General features: G+C 54.3%; 3 protein-coding genes across 5 annotated transcripts; 2 read left to right on the forward strand and 1 right to left on the reverse strand.

Annotated features, from left to right (window-relative positions):
- Nucleotides 1-21: 21 nt before the first annotated feature.
- On the forward strand, nucleotides 22-9,697 carry TFPT (TCF3 fusion partner). The gene is made up of 6 exons (XM_037818904.1): nucleotides 22-429; nucleotides 873-1,131; nucleotides 4,646-4,716; nucleotides 8,711-8,780; nucleotides 8,857-9,075; nucleotides 9,548-9,697. The coding sequence occupies exons 1-6, from the start codon at nucleotides 407-409 to the stop codon at nucleotides 9,665-9,667; spliced, it is 762 nt and encodes a 253-aa protein (XP_037674832.1). The 5' UTR covers nucleotides 22-406; the 3' UTR covers nucleotides 9,668-9,697.
- A 56-nt stretch (nucleotides 9,698-9,753) lies between these two features.
- NDUFA3 (NADH:ubiquinone oxidoreductase subunit A3) lies at nucleotides 9,754-12,234 on the reverse strand. 2 transcript variants are annotated; one of them, XM_037818906.1, is made up of 4 exons: nucleotides 12,162-12,234; nucleotides 11,872-11,946; nucleotides 10,452-10,529; nucleotides 9,754-9,909 (listed from the first exon to the last, which is right to left on the reverse strand). In XM_037818906.1, exons 1-4 carry the CDS (start codon nucleotides 12,169-12,171, stop codon nucleotides 9,818-9,820), a joined length of 255 nt encoding a protein of 84 aa, XP_037674834.1. In that variant the 5' UTR covers nucleotides 12,172-12,234; the 3' UTR covers nucleotides 9,754-9,817. The 2 variants fall into 2 exon arrangements, with proteins under 2 accessions (XP_037674834.1, XP_037674833.1); XM_037818905.1 differs by having other exon boundaries at nucleotides 12,066-12,171.
- Nucleotides 12,235-12,299: 65 nt separating this feature from the next.
- On the forward strand, nucleotides 12,300-18,848 carry OSCAR (osteoclast associated Ig-like receptor). 2 transcript variants are annotated; one of them, XM_037818902.1, is made up of 6 exons: nucleotides 12,300-12,432; nucleotides 12,866-13,150; nucleotides 13,855-13,887; nucleotides 16,437-16,736; nucleotides 17,450-17,731; nucleotides 18,314-18,848. In XM_037818902.1, the coding sequence occupies exons 2-6, from the start codon at nucleotides 13,018-13,020 to the stop codon at nucleotides 18,451-18,453; spliced, it is 888 nt and encodes a 295-aa protein (XP_037674830.1). In that variant the 5' UTR covers nucleotides 12,300-12,432; nucleotides 12,866-13,017; the 3' UTR covers nucleotides 18,454-18,848. The 2 variants fall into 2 exon arrangements, with proteins under 2 accessions (XP_037674830.1, XP_037674831.1); XM_037818903.1 differs by having other exon boundaries at nucleotides 12,303-12,432; nucleotides 12,866-13,054.
- Nucleotides 18,849-20,129: the final 1,281 nt, after the last annotated feature.

The following is a 20,129-nucleotide window of genomic DNA, read 5'->3' on the forward strand; positions in this document are numbered from 1 at the left end:
CGCTTGGAACAACAACTTTATTAACACTCGCAGCTGGGAGCAGAAGGGCTGGAGCAGGAAAGCCGAGAGGGGGTTTCACCCGCTCACCGCCCGCCCTGGACTGGGCCTGGCAAGCGGAGGCTCGCCGTGGCCGGACGACAGGGAGTCGAGACAGGAATGATAGGCGGCGGCAGCTCAGCCGACTGGCGGAGGCGCTAGACGGGAAAGCAAGGCCTTGAAACCGAGACTCCGGGGGGGGGGTGTGCGGGGTGGGGGGAACCGGAAAGAGGAAACTTCAGCTCCTAGAAAGCATCGGCTTAACTCGCGGCTTCCTGGGCTCTGAAGCGATGGGACAGGTAGTCGAGCTAATTTAGGGGGTTGAGACGTGGGAAGTTCTGAAGCCTGAGGCGCCCGCAGCGAGAGAGAGATGGAGCTGGAGCAGAGAGAGGGGTAAGTAGCTGAACCTTTGTGAAAACTACGAATCCCGAAAGACATTGTGGCTGCATCCTGTGCGACCTTCCGCGCTTTTACCCCGAGGGCTGATGGGGGTTGTAGTTCAGGCAACTGCTTCCCCTTAGAATCCTTATAGAGGCGTGTTTGGGACTGGGGTCTGTACTCGAGCGTCCTAGAGTAGGAGAAGGTTAGGGGTCTAGACTCCTGATCTGAGAAAGGGGGAGACTAGAGGCCTGAAATACTGGCTCTGAGGAAGGGGGTGAGGGCTTGGACTCCCCTAGGTCCTTGGAGAGGAAGGATCTAAAGGTAGGAGGAGGCTGGGGACCCGACTTGTTGTGAGTCTAGGGAAGGAGGGGGCTGGGGGCCTGGACTCCTGGGTCTGCGAGAGGAGGGGCTGCGGTCCGAGAGTCCTGGTCCTTGAGCACCCCCTGGCCTTACAGGACCATGGCAGCCGTGGGCTTTGAGGAGTTCTCAGCGCCGCCAGGCTCGGAGTTGGCGCTGCCACCGCTGTTCGGCGGCCACATCCTGGAGAGCGAGCTAGAGACAGAAGTTGAATTTGTGTCCGGTGGTTTGGGCGGCTCGGGGCTCCGGGAGCGGGATGAAGAGGAAGAGGCAGCTCGGGGTCGGCGGCGGCGCCAGCGAGAACTAAATCGCAGGAAGTACCAAGCACTGGGTCGGCGCTGCAGGGAGATCGAGCAGGTAGGTGAGTGCGGACTCCCCCCTTTTGGGGGCCCTCTGGCCTCCCAGCTCCACTTGTCCGCATGCCCAGCTTTTCTTGTCTGGCTGAATGAACCTTTCATTTATCTTTTCATTCACCATTCATTCCGGGCCCATGATGTCAGGCGCTGGGAGGGCTGTCTGCTCTGGGAGCTTCCCTGACCATCACATCTCTGGTGTCTCTGGGGTGCCTCTCAAGCTTCCCACTGATCACGGGTCACAGTTGCAGCCCTTCAAATCTCCCGTATCCCTGGCATCTACGCATCCTGTCCATTCTGCCTTCTGAGTCTCCCTTGTATCTCTCTCCTCCCCTGCAGGGGCCCCTGCCCTACACCCATGTGATCCTATCTGAATCACTGCATTAGCCTCCTGAGTACAAAAGAGGATGGAGAGGCAGGCAGAGCCCAGACTCTGAAAGGCCAGCAACACCTGGCCAAGAAATTTGGATTTTTTTTTTTTTAAGTGAGGGGGTACCATTGAAAGATTTCAAACAGGAGGGGGACGAGGTCAAGCCTAGGTGTTGGAGAGGTCTCTCTGAAGTTGGTGTTGGGGACTTTTGGGAGGAGAAAGGCTGGAGGCCAGGAGACTAGGAGGGAGGCCGGTGCAGTAGTCCCAACAGGAGAGGGTGAGGCCTGAGCTGGGGAAGGAGGTGAGGGATTGGAGAGGAGGGGAGAGATTGAAGAAGTAAAAAAGAAGTGGCATTTTAGCAGAGCCTTAGGATAAGTATGAGTTTGTCAGGCGGTCAAGAGGAAAAAGTACATTCAGGAACTGGGTAGTACAGGGCTTGCTTGGGACTGGACAGGTCAAGTGTTTGGCTTGGTGAGAGAAGAGGAAGGAGATGGTGGAAAAGGCCAGGTGGTAAAGGGCCTGGAATGCAGGGCTTAGGGCATTGGGAGCAGTGGCAGTGCTGGAGCAGTGTCCGCTCCCCCAGAAGCTGAGCAGAAGCTGAACTAAGCACACTGTGGGGCTAGCAGTCATTTCTACACCCAGCAGAAGCACATCCATGTGTGCACCTGGTGACTGTCATCAGGAGGTTTATAGCTGCACTATTTATAAAAGCTCCAAATCAGAAATTTCCCAAGAGCTGACTAGTTCTGCTCTTCCATACACTGGATTAATGTGCAAGAATGAGAAGGAGGAACTCACAACAACATGGAACAGCACGGAGGAGTCCCACAAACATAAAGCTGAGTGAAAGACACCAGATACGAAAGAAGATATATGGATGATTTCATTGATTTCAAGTACAAAAGCAGGCCAAAGGAATCTACAATGGTATCAGTTTCCTGTGGCTGCTGTAACAAATTACCACAAACTCAGTGGCTTAAAACAGCACAAGTTTATTACCTCTCAGTTGTGGAAACATAAAGTGGAGATTTCTGGGCTAAAATCAAGGTGTCAGCAGGGCTGTGTTCCATCTGGAAGCTCTAAGAGAGAACCTGTTTCCTGACCTTTTCCAGCTTCTAGCAGCTGCCTGCTTTCCTTGGCTCATGGCCTCTTCCTCCATCTTGAAAGCCAGCAATGGCCAGTCAAGTATCACATCACAGTACACTGACACTGCCTCTCCTGCCTCCTTTTTCCCTGGAAAGGACCCTTGTGATTACACTGGGCCCATCCAGATAATCCAGGAGATTCTCCCCATCTTGAGATCCTTAACTTAATTGCATCTGCGAAGTCCCTTTTTTCATATAAGGGAGCATGTTCACAAGTTCCAGGGATTACGGTGCAGGCATCTTTGGAGGTAGTGGCTGGTGGGAGGCTCCTGGGCTGCTGGTGGTAACCGGTTTCTTGATCTGGGTACTGGTTACATCGGCGTGCTCACTTTGTGAAAATCTGAGCTGTACACTTCAGGTTTGTGCACATTTTCTGTGTATATAGTGCTCCAATAAAAGCTAAAAGAAAAGGACCTCTCTGGGCTGGCGTTGGAGAGAGACTGGAAGGGGAGATCCTAGAGACTAAGAGGCCAGGAATGAGGCTGGTGTGACGGTCCAAGAAGGGCAGGCTGAGGCTCAGGACACAGGACAACAGGGTGCTTCAAGCTGCCTCTTCCCACCCCCTCTCACCACCCACAATCTCCTTCCAAGCTCTCAGGCCTTTGACCTCTGCTCCATCCCTCCTGGACTGAGTTGCCTCAGCCCGACACCAGGTCTTCCTCCCATTACCTGTTTTCTCTCTCCTTTTCTCCACTGGTTTTTCTAAGACTCCGAATGTGAATCCCTTCCCTCCACCATCAGCCAGATCTCACCATGGTGTTGGCATTTTTCAGTGTGAGAGTGGTGCTGAAAAGGCAACTACTTTCATCTGTACACCACCCTAGTCCTGGTGCTTTACATGCAGGGCCCCTCTGAACTCTTTCAACCCTGCTGCCCTTGACCCCTGAGTCTTCTGAGCTTAAGAGATGGATACCTGGGCTCAAAGGGACTATGAGGATCAAGGGGAGGGGGACTTGAAGCCAGGCACCCTGAGTCTGCACTCTGAGCCCTTGCCCTCAGGAGCAGGTTCTGTTACTATTCCCATTTTATAAACACAGAAACATGTGGCTCAGAGAGGGTGAGTAACTTGCCCAAGCTCACACAGCTGGTAAGTATCAGAGCTGGGATTTGAACCCCAGGTCTTTCTGACCCAGGAGCAGCACAAGGCTTTTGCCACAATATTAGACTCCCCATTGGCTTCCTAGTCTCCTCTCTACCTCCAAGCCTAGGCTGTGGTCCTCAAAAACCGTGTGCAGTGGCTCTTCCCTCAGCTTGGAATTCTTCTGGCTTGTTACACACTTGCACCCTTGTCGTCATTCAGCTCTTAGCCTGACAGCCCAAGCCACAGTAGCCACCTCCTGTCCCAAATTCTAAAATATCAACCTGTCTGGTGTCCTTCAACCACTTATTAGTATGTGAAGTCATTGGTTGCTCAACAAGTATTCACTGAGTATCTACTGTGTAATTGGCTCTGGTCAAGGCTCTGGGGCTACAGGCAAAAATCCCTGTTCTCCTGGAGCTTATACACTGGTTGGGGGAGACGGACAATAAGCAAAATAAGGAAATATATAGGATGTAAGAGGATGAGAAGTATTGTATGGAAAAATATAACTGAGAGGGTAGATGGGGTGGGGAATGAGGGACTGGAGAAGGAGTGTTGCAATTTAATGGGGTGTGGGCAGGTCCCTGAGCAGACAGCCTTTGAGCTAAGGCTTGAGGGATGGGGGAGTGGGCTAGCAGAGAGCTGGGGGAAGAACGGTCCAAGCCAAGGGAGTGGAAAGCCCTCGAGGCAGGAGTGTGCCTGGGGCTCAGGAAGCAGCTCGAGCCAGTATGAATGGAATAGACCAGGGGAGAGGAGCAGGAGGGGTGGGCAGTTGGTGGGAATCAGATCAGGCAGGGCCTTATAGGCCATGGGAGGTCTCTGACTGGTATCCCCAGAGCCTAGTACATAGAAGGTGCTCAATTAAATATCTGTTAAATGAGTGGAATCGAGTTGACTGGTGTTTTCCTCCAACTCTCTGCAGGTGAACGAGCGGGTCTTGAACAGACTGCATCAGGTACAAAGGATAACTCGGAGACTTCAGCAGGAGCGGAGGTAACCCCTTCTCACCGCTCTGGACCCAGAGCCTCTGCTCCTAAACCACCCTACCACCACCCATCTCTCCATCACCTTCCCTTTCACCTGCCCCCCACAGGCCAGGAGGAGGAGAGGATGATGATGAGGGCTGGGGGCCGATGAGGATGTCCATGGGTCTGGGAGGATGGGTGGAGGGGAGCACCCTCTCTGGAGAGTCCACCGGAAGGGAAGCAGCACAAGCATTAGTCACAGGCCTGGTGTCCAGCACTCTTGCTGCGTGATCTGAGCAAGTGACATCCCCTCTCTGAGCCTCGGTTTCCTGTCAACTGAGGGCAAGGCCTGTGTCATGAGGTTGCTGTGGGTACAGAAGGGGAGCACATGCATGTGGAGCTCAGCACAGAGGCTCCCTGGCACCTCGCAGCACTGGGATGAGGAGGGGTGTGGGCTCAGCACTTGGCGTCCACCCACCCAGGAGAATCAGGAGAACAGACAAAAGCTCCACAACGCTGCATCCACCTGTCAGTGTTGTCCTCAGCTTACCTGGCTCAACGCCTCTGACCTATGAGGTACTGCAGCATCCAGGTCACTCACCCACCTGGGCTGCCTCCACCTCACGGGCCTCTTCTGCTCAGCCACCTTTGCTGGTCGGGCCTCATTTTCCAGTTTCTCGGCCTGCAGGATCCCCTTGGATCCTTTTCTCTGTCTCTACCTGCAGGGTCCAGTATGGTAGCCACTAGTCACAGGTGGTGATTTACATTTAAATTAAATTAAAAACTCAGTTCCTCGGTCTTGCACTTGCATTTCAAGAGCTCGGTAGCCACGGGTGGCCAGCGGCTACTACGACAGACAGCACAAATCTGGAAAAGGTCCGTCCTCACAACAAGTCCTACTGGACGACCTGGTCTATAGGCGCCTCCTGAGGGTCTCGTCAATGCGTGGTCTTCAAGGCCTAGAAGGCCTAGACGCTGCATCTCCAGCCCGGACCTGCCTTCCAACGAGCCCCACATTCCTTCCCAGCTGCTCACTGAACAGTGACTCCTGAATGTCTGAAGAGCGTCTGAAATGTCATGAAGCCTGATCTTCCCCCCAAACCCACCTCTCCCTCAGCGTCTCCATGTCAGTGAATGATCCTCTTCCAACTGCTTTCTAGCCCACATCAAATCCAATAGAACTCTGTCACTCTACCCCCAAGAGACCCAGAATCCCTCCTCTCCACATACCTCCAGTGCTGCTCCCCGGGGCTGAGGCACCTCACCACTCACCTGGACCACTACCATGTGCTACCTGCTCTCCCCATCCTCACCACTCACCTGGACCACCACGTGCTCCCACCTGCTCTCCCCGTCCTCACCACTCACCTGGACCACCACACGCTCCCACCTGCTCTCCCCATCCTCACCGCTCACCTGGACCACCACACGCTCCCACCTGCTCTCCCCGTCCTCACCACTCACCTGGACCACCACACGCTCCCACCTGCTCTCCCCGTCCTCACCACTCACCTGGACCACCACACGCTCCCACCTGCTCTCCCCGTCCTCACCGCTCACCTGGACCACCACACGCTCCCACCTGCTCTCCCCGTCCTCACCGCTCACCTGGACCACCACACGCTCCCACCTGCTCTCCCCGTCCTCACCGCTCACCTGGACCACCACACGCTCCCACCTGCTCTCCCCGTCCTCACCGCTCACCTGGACCACCACACGCTCCCACCTGCTCTCCCCGTCCTCACCGCTCACCTGGACCACCACACGCTCCCACCTGCTCTCCCCGTCCTCACCGCTCACCTGGACCACCACACGCTCCCACCTGCTCTCCCCGTCCTCACCGCTCACCTGGACCACCACACGCTCCCACCTGCTCTCCCCATCCTCACCACTCACCTGGACCACCACACGCTCCCACCTGCTCTCCCCGTCCTCACCACTCACCTGGACCACCACACGCTCCCACCTGCTCTCCCGTCCTCACCGCTCACCTGGACCACCACACGCTCCCACCTGCTCTCCCCGTCCTCACCGCTCACCTGGACCACCACACGCTCCCACCTGCTCTCCCCGTCCTCACCGCTCACCTGGACCACCACACGCTCCCACCTGCTCTCCCTGTCCTCACCGCTCACCTGGACCACCACACGCTCCCACCTGCTCTACCCGTCCTCACCGCTCACCTGGACCACCACACGCTCCCACCTGCTCTACCCGTCCTCACCGCTCACCTGGACCACCACACGCTCCCACCTGCTCTCCCTGTCCTCACCGCTCACCTGGACCACCACACGCTCCCCACCTGCTCTCCCCGTCCTCACCACTCACCTGGACCACCACACGCTCCCACCTGCTCTCCCCGTCCTCACCGCTCACCTGGACCACCACACGCTCCCACCTGCTCTCCCCGTCCTCACCGCTCACCTGGACCACCACACGCTCCCACCTGCTCTACCCGTCCTCACCGCTCACCTGGACCACCACACGCTCCCACCTGCTCTACCCGTCCTCACCGCTCACCTGGACCACCACACGCTCCCACCTGCTCTCCCTGTCCTCACCGCTCACCTGGACCACCACACGCTCCCACCTGCTCTCCCTGTCCTCACCGCTCACCTGGACCACCACACGCTCCCATCTGCTCTCCCCGTCCTCACCACTCACCTGGACCACCACATACTCCCACCTGCTCTCCCCGTCCTCACCACTCACCTGGACCATCACCACGTGCCCCTACCTGCTCTCCCTGTCCTCCCTGCTCACCTGGACCACCACCACGTGCTCCCACCTGCTCTCCCACCTGCTCTCCCTGTCCCTCCCTCAGCTCTCCTCCAAGGCACCTCTCCCACAGCCTGAGTGAACCTTTTTATTCTCCTCCCTATTTGTACCATCCTCAAATACCTTATTTTACAATAGGATCAAGAGTTTATGAATAAGATGAGTGGTCTTTATGGTTAAAATACCAAAAATGTGAAGGTATCTGCACGTGTTTAGCCTCCCCTAATACAGAGGTGTCAAGAAATTCTTTCTGTACTCCATGGAACTGAGCCCTGTGGTTCCCAGACCTGCTGTATCAGGAACTCGGAGGTGGCTGGTCGGTCCTGTTATATGTAAGACAGACCAAGTCACTTCTCTGCTCAGAGCCCATGGTGGCTCCCGCTTGACTCAAGAGGAAAGCGAACATCCTTACACAATGTACAGTCCTTACAACATACAGCCAAGACCCTATATCACAGGCCCTACACTGCCCTCCTGCTCCACCTGGCACACTCCAGCATGCTCCACCTTGGGGTCTCTGCGTTCGCTGCTCCTGCTGCTGGGAATGTTCTTCCATCACCTCCTCACCTGCGGGGAGGCCTCCCCAACCATCCGCCATCCAGCAGGAACCCATACCCCTTCCCACTCTCCGCGAGGACCTGCGTTCCGTAAGCACAGCAATCTGTTTCATTCCTTGATGAATCTCCAGCACCTGGAACAGTGCCTGGTACCCAGGAGGCTATAAATATTTGTTGAATGAAGGAGATCGTGCATGTAAAATGCTGCACCCAGGCCCTTGGCACACTTCAGGATCTTTTCAATCAGTCAAGAGCTTAAAAAAGAAAGAAACCTGAGAGGGGAAAGAAGAGAAGGCAGCCTCAAGTAGCAGGAATGTTCTGACCCCAGCTCTCTCTCGCCTTTCAGTTATTAATAAAAATAGTAGCTCTTACGCTGGAGCATTTACTCAGTGCCAGACACTACATTAAGCACTTTCTAGAGATCAGTATTGCCATCACAGCAGCCTGCCATGCCGGCTGTCATCTCCCACTGACAGCAGAAAACCGAAGCTCAGAAGGGTAGATGGTCTCGCCCAAGTTTCCACTGCCAGTTGTGTGCTCGGCACCCAGGCTGTCAGATTCTGTGCTCTAAACCATCGGGAACAGCGCTGGCTTCAAAGGGAGTCAGAGCTGGGCTCTGTTGTCTGCCCCTTTTTCTCAACCGCTCCACGAGAAAGTGATCCCACGGGCAGCTTCTCTCCGATGCAGGTTCCTCATGAGAGTGCTGGACTCTTACGGGGACGACTACCGGACCAGCCAGCTCACCATTGTGTTGGAGGTGAGCGCCTGGGGCCCGGGGGCTGGGGGGAGCTGGGCACCCGGGACGTCTACCCCTACCCTCCTCCTCCCCGCAGGACGAGGGCAGCCAGGGCACAGATGCCCCCACCCCAGGCAATGCTGAGAATGAGCCTCCGGAGAAAGAGGGGCTGTCCCCACCCAGAAGGACTCCCGTACCCCCAGAATCCAGCAGCCCGGTCCCCGGCGAGGGGCCCAGCGGGCGGAAGAGGCGACGAGCGCCCCGGGATGGACGCCGAGCGGGCGCTGCCCTGACTCCAGAGCTGGCCCCAGTGCAAGTAGGAGCGGGGTGGGGACCCAGGGCTGGGGTGCAGTCGGGGCCCCCAGGGTTCACTGCTGTGATGAGGGGCACAGCCTGTAGTGCGTCCAGGCCCAGGGCTGGAGAGAACTAGAGAAAGAAGGGGAAGCAGGAAGGGTCACAGGAGGTCTGGGGTTGGGCAGAGGAGGTGGAAAAAGTTGGGCAGGGGGTGGGTAGGAAAGGAAGCAACAGTGGAGAAGGAGAAAGACTTGAAAGACTTGAGGAAGTGTAGGGGAGAAGGAAGACTAACTGGGAAAGGCTGAGAGTGAAAAGGGAGGATGGGTGGAAGAGAAGGGGCTGAGGGGAGAAGAAGTGAAGGAATGTCTGGACTTGAGAACTTGCCTCTGAGGTGCACGGAGGAAACACTGTCTGGCCTGGGAGAGCAAGAAGGCTGAGCGGTGGGTCTTCTCTTGGTTCCCAGGCCTACTCACGTCTTTTCCTCAACTTCCCAGATTAAAGTCGAGGAAGACTTTGGTTTCGAAGCAGACGAGGCCCTGGATTCGAGTTGGGTTTCTCGGGGGCCAGACAAACTGCTGCCGTACCCCACCCTAGCCAGTCCCCCCTTTGACTAATCACCTCCCAATAAACTGACCCCTACAGTGTCCTTGGCCACTCTCCGCTGCTCCCAACCCTAATCACACACACTCCCAGGTCTGGGGTGGTTTTCACATTTTTATTGGGGGCCTCAGGGGAGGGGATCTCCTCCCTGTCGATGGAAGTGTTCACAGATTCTTCAGCCACTCCAAGCTTGGGCCCTGGGGATCCTGGGGGTGACTGGGCACATCGGGCATGTTGCCATCATCTCGGACGGGCACTGGAGGACAGGACAGGAGGACAGGTCTCTGAGACCAGCCAAACTCCAGGGCCCAGAAAGAAGGACTGGGCTGTCATTTTATATTCAGAAAGGGAAATGAGACCCCAAGGGGAAGACAGAGAAGAGGGGTGGGAGGCAAAAGAATCAGAGAAGCAGAGAGAAGCAATGTGTGACCTAGAGCTAGAAACGTCAAAAACAAGGAGAGGGACAGAGATCAAGAAGAGTCAGAGGGGGAGGTATACACAGAAACGGGGAAACAGAGGACACACAGATGGAGCCCTCTAAAGACAAAAATCCAGAAAGCAAAGAGATGGGACCCCAGAGAGGGATAGAAATGTGGAAAGACAGCAGAAACTCAAGAGTGCAAAAATGGACAGAGGGTAAATTTTATGGTATTTGAATTATACCTCAATTTAAAAAAAAAGAAAAGGACACCGCAGACTCTCCACTCCCTGAGGAGAAGAGATCCACCCTACTTGTCCCTCCCCCAGCACAGGAGGGCTGGGTCTATCCCAAACAGCTCTGCTCAGGCGCCCACTCACCTGGGTAGTTGTAGGGTGTGGCCTGGTTGATCATATTGGAGTACTTGGTGTAGGGACTCAGTGCAGGCACAATGAAAGCTGTGGAGAGACACAGGGGTGAGGGCCTGGGTAGTAAGAGAGGGAGGGGGGCAGAGGCCAAATCTTGGCAAAGGTGGGGGGTGGTGGGGTCAAGTACAAGAGAGGAGGGGAGCAGAGGGGTCCAGCACCCCCAGAAGGACACTTTGCTGTGGGGCCCTTTGGCACCCTGGGAACCCCCATTTATCAGTAGAGAGGTTTACAGCTCTTAGAGGTGGGTGGAGCCAAGCACTGAAGCCCACATCAGACCTAGAGAGCAGAGAGGAAGGAGGAAATGGGAGTAGTCATGGAATGAGAGGTTTTGGGTATGGGGTGGTCGTGGAGCAGCATGAGAGGGGGTGTGACTTAGGAATGTTTCAGGGAAATCATAAGCTGTTGCAGACTTAGGGGGTGGTGGTGGGGAGGAAGGGTATACAGCAGGAATGTTCTAGGTCAGGGCTGCCCAACAGAAATACGATGTAAGCCACATGGGGAATTTTACATTTGCTAGTAGAACCATTAAAAATTAAAAAGATACAAGTGAAAATAACTTTTAAAAACATATTTAACCTAGATAATATAAAAAGTTATTAAGATGTTTTACATTCTCTTTGTCATACTCAGTCTTTGAAATCGGGTGTGTAGTTCACACCAGGCCCCATTTCAAGTGCTCCATAGTCAAGTGTGGCTCGTGGCTGCTGTACTAGACAGCCCAGTTCTAGAACTTTACCCAGTTTGTGACCTGTCAGCCAACAGTATTGGCAATACCAGAGAACTTGTTAGAAATGCAGAGTCCCAGGCCTCATCCCAGACCTACTAAATCAGAACTTGCATTTTTAACAAGACCCCCAACTAATTCCAATGCACATTCCAGTTGAGCAGTCCTGTTCTAGAGCAGAGCTTCTCAATCAGTGTGGAACATTAAAATCACTGCAGGATTTTCACAAAATACAGATTCCCCAGCCCCACCTCCATCAACTCAATTCAGAGTGTGTGTGTCCGAGACGGGGAGAGGGAAGGGAGGATTCACTTTTTTTTTTTTTTTTTTTTAGCTCCCGAGTATTTTTAATTCATAGCCAGTCGAGAACCTCCTCTTTGCGGGATCACGGGCCTCTTGGGTAGGAGCCGAGGGTGAGGATGGGGTGTAGAACTACGCCAATACTCTCGGGAGAAGTGCAGTTCCTAGAGACAGGACCTGTGATGTTGGGGATGGGGCGGCAATGGGGCCTTAGGGTGCAAGGGGTAAGGATGCTGGCAATGGGGCCTTAGGGTGCAAGGGGTAAGGATGCTGGCGATGGGGCCTTAGGGTGCAAGGGGTAACGATGCTGGGAGGTGATGCCTGCTGGCGCCTGGGACACTCACGCACCGAGACCCCCGATGGTGAAGGACACGACCAGCACCGGCTCCTTGGCCCAGGCATTCTTCAGGAAGGCGGCGACTCCTGCAGGGGTGGGCGAGGAGGGTCACCCCTGCAGGGGCTGCCCCGGGTGACCTCCAGCCCTCTAGTGCCACCCCCGCCCAGGAGTCCCGCGTGACCTGTGCGCCCCCTCCGGTACGGACCCCACTGCCTCCAGGGGCGCTCCGCCATGCCCGCCCCCAAGCACCGTCCGGGGTTCCCGGAGATACCCGAGCCGCGCGAGCCGGCCCAGCACTTACTCGCGGCCATCTTGGTCTCGGCGGCTGCGGCGGGGACGCGGAGCACTCTGGGAGTTGTGGTCCCTGCATGGAGGCGCCGCTGCCTGGAACTGCGCGTGCGCGCAGGCGCAGACAGCCCATCCCGGCAGGTGGATGCTCGCCTTTCCCCTGCTGCTGCGCCTGGTGCGAGGTCGGGTCTTTAGGCTCTCCTTCGTTTCCTCACCCTGAAAGCCTATTCGGAGGAGTAACTTCCAGTCCTCCTGCTACGACCCTCCTAAGGCGGCATGCAACGGTCATTTTATACTTCACTTATAAAATCCCATTTTACAGGTAGAGAAACCGAGGCTCGGAGAGGACAAAGACTGGCGTGTTTATCATGTCGGCCTCAGCTCAAAATCAGCTTGTCCGGGAAACGCTAGCTGTCACCCAGGACGGGGTGGGGCCTTCTCTGGGCCCGATCAGTGGCCTGTACTGTGTCCTTTATAACTTAATCACGCTTTCTCCCTCCCTCCCTCGCGCTCTCTCTCTCTTTAATGGACTTTTCCTGGTCTGTCTTCCCATCAGCCTAAGAGCTGCTTGACGGCAGTGACGGGGTCTTACTCCTTTCTTGCCCCAGCATCACGCAGCACAGGATCTGGCACAAAAAATATGCTGATTAAAAAAAAAAAGTTGAACTAATAAATACAACCGGTTATGACTGCTCCCTCTCCCAACTTTTTCCACAGCACCATGGGGCTGTGACACAGCCACCCAGGGGTCCCACCTCCTTCCCCCTTCACTAAACGGGGCTCTGGCTCTTTCGGATGTTGCCTCATTTCCTGAACACGAGAAGGGCACGGCTGAGCCCGGCTCCGGCTCCAGCGCAGATCTGCCCACCATGGCCCTGCTGCTGCTCCTCCTGCCGCTGACCCGCTGTGAGCAGCCCCCACCCCCACCCCCGGGTTCCTGGCTGGACTCAGACACCCTGAAGGAGGAGGGGGCCAGGCACCAGACTACCGAGTCTCCCAACGGCAGGTGCAGGGTGAACAGGCAGCACTGGGTGGGGAGCTGGAATTGTGGGCCAGAAAGAGGGGACAGACTGGGATCCAGACCCGTAGATTCAAAAACAGGAGGACTCAGCCACCTCAAATTCCTAGGTCCCTGGAAAAGGGGAGAGGGGCAGGATTCTTTGTGTCTTGAGGCTGAAGGAGGCTAGGGGTTGGAACTCCTGGGGCTGAGGGAGGAGGGGAGAGGGCCTGAACTTCTGGGTCTTGAGTGAGGGGCAGAGAAGGGGGAGGAAGGGAGCTTGGGTTTCTGGGTCTGAGAGTGAGGAGGAATCTCTTGGTCCTGAGGGAGTATAGACTCCTAGATTCTGGTGTGGGAAAAGGCTGAGGCAGAGCTCTTGTGTCTTGAGAGAGGAGGGAGCTGGGGGCTCAGACTCCTGAACCCCAGTGAAGAGAAATTATGAATTCAGACTACTGGTCTCCAGGAAAAGGTGGGGCCCGAGGGCCTGAACTGTTGGGTCCAGAGGCAAGAGGAGGATGATGTTTCCTAAGTTGGTGGAGAATGAAAGTCTGGATTCCTCCTTAATGGGAAAGGAGGGACTGGGAGTAGTGGACATATGTTTCCCAGAGGAAAGAGGGACTGGGGACTCAGATTCCTGGGTTCCCAGTGAGATGTGGCTGGGAGCAGCCTAGAGCTGCCAAAGACCCTGCCCCCCCCCAACCTTCCACAGGGCCTCCGTGTGACACAGTCGTCACTCCACCTGGTAAGTGATACCCCCATCCAGCCTCCTGTATGCTGCTAACACCTCGTTTCATTTCCAGCTACTCAGATTTTATTTTTGTGCCCAACCCCACCCCAGATTTCCTTCCTCCTTCCTTCCCTCCGACCCTCCCTCCTTCCTCCCTCTGCTCCCTTCCTCCTCCCTCCCTCCTTCTCTTCCTCCCCTCCCTCCCTTCTTCCCTCTGTTTAATGACCAGTATAAGTTAGTGGTAAAGACCATGACATTTGGTGCTAAATAGACCTAAACTGGAACCCCAGTTTCTTAATTTCATTCATTATATGATCTTGAACAAAGTACTGCTTGCGAAGACTCAGTTTTCCTCTCTGTAAAATAGACTGTTGAATAAAATCACATGTGGAAAGCCCTTGGCTCAGATCCTGGCATTGGGCAGGGTTCAAGAAATAAAGATTCCCCAACTTCCCCTATTTGGAACCCTCTTCCCATGAAAGTAGGGTCCCTGCTCTTAGGTGACTCTGGGTTTCTTCCCAAATTTTCTGAAGTTTGGATGGGTGGGACCTCTCCTTTCAAACCACTCGCCACTTTCCCCAACTTTAAATAAGGATCACCTGGGTAAATATTAATACCTTATCTATCAATTTACTTTAAATTCATTTTTATTGATAAAGTTAACATATATTCATGGTTTTAAAAATTCAGTGTTACCAAGGGACATGAAAGAGATAAGTAACAGCCTCCCTCTTCCCCTTCTCCATCTTCCTTAAATAATCTTCTGACTGCGTACACAAAATTTCCAGGCATTCATACATATGTATATATTTATATACTTCTCTTTTTTTGCCAAAGCAAAAATTCCATGAGACACACTGTTCTGCAGCTTGCTTTTTTCATTTTATAATCTCTCTTGGAGATATTTCCATATCACTATAGCTAGCTCTACCTAAACCACTGTCTAGTACTTGACATGATATGGCTGGATCTAGTTTATTTGCCCAATCCCCTCTTGATAGACGTTGAAGTTGTTTCCAATTTTTCACCCTCCCAATCAATACTGCAGCAAGTGCTCCAGGGAGCTGTGAGCTCTCTTGTGCACAGGTACGTGACTTTCTCTAGGGTGGTGTCTTAGTTGGGTAGAGCAGCTCTGCCAAACATCACTCCACCGATTGGCTCAAAAAAGGGTAATTTATTGCCTCACTGCTTGGGAGGCTACAAGTCCAAAACCAAAGGCATCACCAAGGCCCTGCTTTCTCTCCAAAGTCTTAGTGTTTTGGTGGTGGCTCACAGCAATCCTTGGGGTTCCTTGGCTTGCATCTCTGCCTCTGTTCAATGACCATGTCCTTGTTTTCCCAGAGTTTCTCTGACTTCTCTTTCTGAGGTCTCCAGTAATATAGATTAAGGCTCATCCTGATTCAGTCAGGCCACACCAAATAGGATCTTACAGGATCCCATTCACCAATGAGTCCACACCTTAACTTACAATACATCTTCAAAGGCTCCTCTTTACAGCTAAGTCCACAAGCACAAGGACACTTAAGATTAAGAACTTGAGAACATGCCTTTTGTAGGGGTTCACGATTCAATCTGCTACAGATGGAGGGTGGAATTGTTGGGTCATTGGCCATGCCCTCTGTGTGTCTTAATAGAAACTGACAAGTTTTCTTCTCAAAGGGCTCCTTTCAAGTGCACCTAGGTGTCTGTTTCACTACATCTTCACCCAAAATGAGTCTTAACCATAGTTTTAATTTTTGATGTGATAGGCAAAAAAATCTTACTGTTGCTTTATTTTTGACAATAACTACTGAGATTGTGCAACTTTTGTCTTCCAAATGTGCTTTGATCATTGGGCTTGTGTGAACTGCATATTTATACCCTTTGTCCAACTTTCTGTTGGGTTGGTTCTAGGAGTTCTTTCTATATTCTTAGCCTATGTGATTTAGGAGTAAATGATTTTTGCCAGTGCTGTCACTTTTCTTTTAGCTCCATTTGTCTTTTAGCATACAAAACTCTCAAATCTTGAAGTGGTCAAATTTATTAATCTTATCCCTTATGAATTTTTCATTTTGTATTTTAAGAGGGCCTTCCCTACCCCCAAGACAAATATATTTTTCTGTATTTTCTTCTAATAGTTTTATGTATTTTTTAAAAAAGAAACATTTGAATCTTTAATTCATTTGGAATTTCCTTTAGGGAATGGTGTTAAGTAGGGATCCAACATTGTATTTTTCCAAATAGAAAGCAAAATTTGGCAGCTATTGAAATGTGTGAAATACATTGCAGATATTCTGGGGAGCTCATTAAAATGGCAGCTTTCTGGGGCCCAACCCCTTGACACTATGTTGACAAACCATGCAGGAAAGCTCAGGAGTTTGTAACTGTATTTGGGATTGTATCCTGCTCGCCTGATTGGCAGCTTGTTTTGAGAAGTCCTAGTTGTAGCCCAGCCCCTCCCCCACTTTACAGACAGGGAACTGAGACTGAGAAAGTGACAGGTGACTTTCCTCCTTGCCGGACTTCCCCTCCATGCCCTTGGGCTCCCAGGGGGTCCAAGCACCCAGGCAGCCCCATCTATTCAGTATCTCCAGCTTCACATCTCAAGCCATGGCTGGGGGCTCAGCCGGGCGCAGTCGTGACTCCTGGTGTCAACGTAACCTTGAGGTGCCGGGCCCCCCAACCCGCCTGGAGGTTTGCATTCTTCAAGGCTGGAGCAACAAACCCCATGATCCTCCGGGATGTGGCCGTGGAGATGGCAGAATTCTTCCTGGAGGAGGTGACCCCAGCCCAGGGGGGCACTTACCGTTGCTGCTACCAGAGGCAAGGCTGGGGGCCAGGTGTCTGGTCCCAGCCCAGTGATGGCCTGCAACTGCTGGTGACAGGTGAGTTAGGGGTATGGGGGATGGGGAAGGGGGGATGGGGGAAGAGGGACAGAGATATTACAGGGAGAGAGAGTCGGACAAAGAGGAATATACAGAGGCATAGAGAGAGACTGAGTCACAGAATAGACACGTGGAGAGACAAGACAGGGAAAGAAACAGGTATATGCACTCTCCCACACGTACACACACAGAGGCAGAGGGAGCTTGAGGCACAAACACAAACAACTGGGGAGAAGAAAGGAACAGAGAAAGGCAGGCTTATACAATAACAGAGCAAAAAGGGCTCCATGGAGAGGGACAGAGACTCAGAGAAACAGTGAGGCCCCGACACAGAGACATATACGTAGACACAGTGGTTCTCAGCCCCGGTGATTTTACCCCAGGCGACATTTAGCAAGATCTGGAGACAGGTTTGGTTGTCACGACTGGGGTGGGTGGCTCCTGGCGTCCAGTGGGTGCAGGCCAGGTTCTCTGCTAAACATCCTGCAGTGCACAGGAGGACCCCACAGCAAAGAATGAGCCAGCCCCAAATGGCACTAGCGCTGAGGCCGAGAAACCTCGGGGGAATGAGGAGACACAACAAGAAAAGAAATCAGAAGGACGCCCGGCGGCTGAGACCCCGGGAGGGAGGGAGGGAGAGGGATAGGACCGAGGCGCACGCCCCCCACCGTACGGCCGGCGCTCGCACTCAGGTGTCCCATTCCCCCGCGCAGACGAGCTGCCGCGGCCGTCGCTGGTGGCGCTGCCCGGGCCCGTGGTGGCGCCCGAGGCCAACGTGAGCCTGCGCTGCGCGGGCCGCGTGGGGGGCATGAGCTTCGCGCTGTACCGCGTGGGCCTGGCGACCCCGCTGCAGTACCGCGAGTCGGCGCAGCCCTGGGTGGACTTTCCGCTACTCGGCGCCCGCGCCCCCGGCACCTACAGCTGCTACTACCACACGCCCTCCGCGCCCTACGTGCTGTCGCAGCGCAGCGAGCCGCTGGTCATCAGCCTGGACGGTGAGCGGCCCGCGGTTCCTCCTCCCTCAGACCCAGGGTCCCAGCTCCCTCCTCCCTCAGACCCGGGGGTCCGGGCCCCCAGCCCCCTCCTCCCTCAGACCCGGGGGTCCAGACCCCAGACCCTCCTCCCTCAGACCCAGGGGTCCAGACCCCAGACCCTCCTCCCTCAGACCCAGAGTCCCAGCCCCTCCTCCCTCAGACCCGAGGGTCCAGGCCCCCAGCCCCTCCTCCCTCAGACCCAGGGGTCCAGGCCCCCAGCCCCTCCTCCCTCAGACCCAGGGTCCCAGCTCCCTCCTCCCTCAGACCCAGGGGTCCGGGCCCCCAGCCCCCTCCTCCCTCAGACCCAGGGGTCCGGGCCCCCAGCCTCCTCCTCCCTCAGACCCAGGGGTCCGGGCCCCCAACCCCCTCCTTCCTCATACCCGGGGGTCTGGATCTCTCAGTCCCCGGCGTTGAGGCCCCCCGCTCAGGTTTGAGATTTAGGAGTCGGGTTCCCGTCTCCACCCCGGGGTTAGAGGCCAGGAGAACCTCGCCGACACTTCGGGGTCCCGACGCTGACGACCCCTCTCTCCGCCCGACCCTCAGGATCCGGGTCCCCGGACTACACCCTGGGGAACCTCGTCCGCCTGGGGCTCGCGGGCCTGGTCCTCCTCTCTCTGGGCGCGCTGCTCGCTCTTGACTGGCGCAGCCGGGGCCGCGCCGCGGGCGTCAGCGTCGGGTCCTGAGCCCCAGGGGAGCTGCATGGAGCCTCCCGCCGCCTGGGAAGACTTCTGGGGAGCGACGGAGAGGAAGCTGGGGTCCCTGGGGTGGAACTGGGCGATTCCCGGAGCCCCGGAACCAGCGCGCCTGGCTCCTCACGTCCCCACCTCCGCGCCGTGCGCTGCAGCTGTCTTCGGGGCGCATTTCCCCGGCACTCACAGCGGAGTCCGAGGCGCGGTCCGTCGCTCAGGCTTCCAGAGCAGAAGACCTGAGTTCGAATCCCACCGCTACCGCTCGCGCCATGGGGGTGGCAGGAAATCCTCAGTTACCTCCCCTGTAAAATGGGCGCACTGATAATACGTACTTCACGGGATCGTTGTACGGACTGCGTAGATGATACATAAAGCCTTTAAAACAGTGACTGGCCCGTGGTAAATGCTCAGTAAATGTTAGCTACGGGAAGTTGACAGTGACTCCTACCAGACTCCCAGGACCCGGAGTAAAGACCTTTTTCCATCACCCAAACTCCAGCTCACCTTCTAGGTGGCCAAGGAGACCCCTCCTCAGACCTTCCCCCCGGGTAGACCGAGATCCGACCATGTAGAGCTCCTTCCCTAATTAGAGCTTCGTTTGCGTGCGGCTGTGCTCCTTGAACCACCGTTGCCATAAAGCCGGGTCCGTTGCCATACAGCTGAGAATGGCGTGCGTGCAGCGCGGTGTCGAAATCCCCTCGGTCTGCTTCGCGCTGTGTTCCTGGCTGTCCTCGCAGCGGTGGTCAAAAGAATGCTAGCCATTTCCACACTGGAGCCTGTCTGCGCTTAATTTGCTTCTCTTCCTCCCCAAGGCTTGAGTGACCTGCACAGTTTCTCTTGAATTTATTAATTTATTTTCTTCTATTTTTAATTTGGCTAACCTTGATGCCTCTCTCACAGATTGCAACCGTGAGCAGCTCTTGCCCCTCAAAACTCGCGTTCCTTTCTCGATGTATGCCCTATTTTGGGTGTGGCATACACCCTTCTCTATTTTTGTTAATTTTCCAACTGCCCCCTCCCCTCTTCCCACTTTATGGAGAAGAGATGGCTTCCATTTTTTTGGACAGTTTTAGTTTTTGGACAGCTCCAACTCTGGCACTAAGTAGCTGAGTGATCTTGAGCAATGTACAGACCCTCTGAATTTTAATTTCTAAAAGGGGAAGCTAAAAGAGGAAATTAAGAATACTGTCATGCTGGGTTCCAGAGAGAATTAAATGAGAAAGCCAATTCCTAACACATCAAGAGCTTGAGAAATCTTAGACCAGTGGGTTGAAATTGTTTATCTTTTTCCTTTTTTGTACAAGGACAGAGTAAGAAGTAAAATTTACACTGCAACCCTGTACACTCATCCATTTATGTAAATAAACTGAAATACAAGCTTCATGAAACAGTATTTATTTCTACTATAGAGATGTGCACTAATATTTTCTATTAATTTCATTAAACATGCTGATCACGGTTCACTGCATTGATCAATTGTCCCCACACCAGACACACATATGATTTGACAAAGGGTGAGCAATATTGGCTTCTTCTTTTGTTTCAGAGACTTGTCTAAACCAGGTCCTCCATAAAGACTGGGAAATTTAAAATGTAGTAAAGTGTATAAAATGGTGTTATTTCAACACCCGGTTATCTTAGTAGGTGAGATTATGGTATCCAAATGTTAG

This window comes from Choloepus didactylus, chromosome 27, assembly GCF_015220235.1.
Source record: "Choloepus didactylus isolate mChoDid1 chromosome 27, mChoDid1.pri, whole genome shotgun sequence".
In the NCBI taxonomy this organism is placed as follows: Eukaryota; Metazoa; Chordata; class Mammalia; order Pilosa; family Megalonychidae; genus Choloepus; species Choloepus didactylus.

Coding starts and splice junctions, on each gene's coding strand:
- NDUFA3 (XM_037818905.1), bottom strand. CDS start 12,171: ATGGCCGCGAGTAAGTGCTGGGCCGGCTCGCGCGGCTCGGGTATCTCC. Junction 10,530..11,871: donor CTTCACCATCGGGGGTCTCG/GTGCGTGAGTGT, acceptor GTCTCTCCACAG/CTTTCATTGTGCCTGCACTG. Junction 9,910..10,451: donor CACACCCTACAACTACCCAG/GTGAGTGGGCGC, acceptor CCTGTCCTCCAG/TGCCCGTCCGAGATGATGGC.
- OSCAR (XM_037818902.1), top strand. CDS start 13,018: ATGGCCCTGCTGCTGCTCCTCCTGCCGCTGACCCGCTGTGAGCAGCCC. Junction 13,888..16,436: donor CACAGTCGTCACTCCACCTG/GTAAGTGATACC, acceptor CCATCTATTCAG/TATCTCCAGCTTCACATCTC. Junction 16,737..17,449: donor CCTGCAACTGCTGGTGACAG/GTGAGTTAGGGG, acceptor TCCCCCGCGCAG/ACGAGCTGCCGCGGCCGTCG.
- TFPT (XM_037818904.1), top strand. CDS start 407: ATGGAGCTGGAGCAGAGAGAGGG. Junction 430..872: donor GAGCTGGAGCAGAGAGAGGG/GTAAGTAGCTGA, acceptor CTGGCCTTACAG/GACCATGGCAGCCGTGGGCT. Junction 1,132..4,645: donor GCTGCAGGGAGATCGAGCAG/GTAGGTGAGTGC, acceptor AACTCTCTGCAG/GTGAACGAGCGGGTCTTGAA.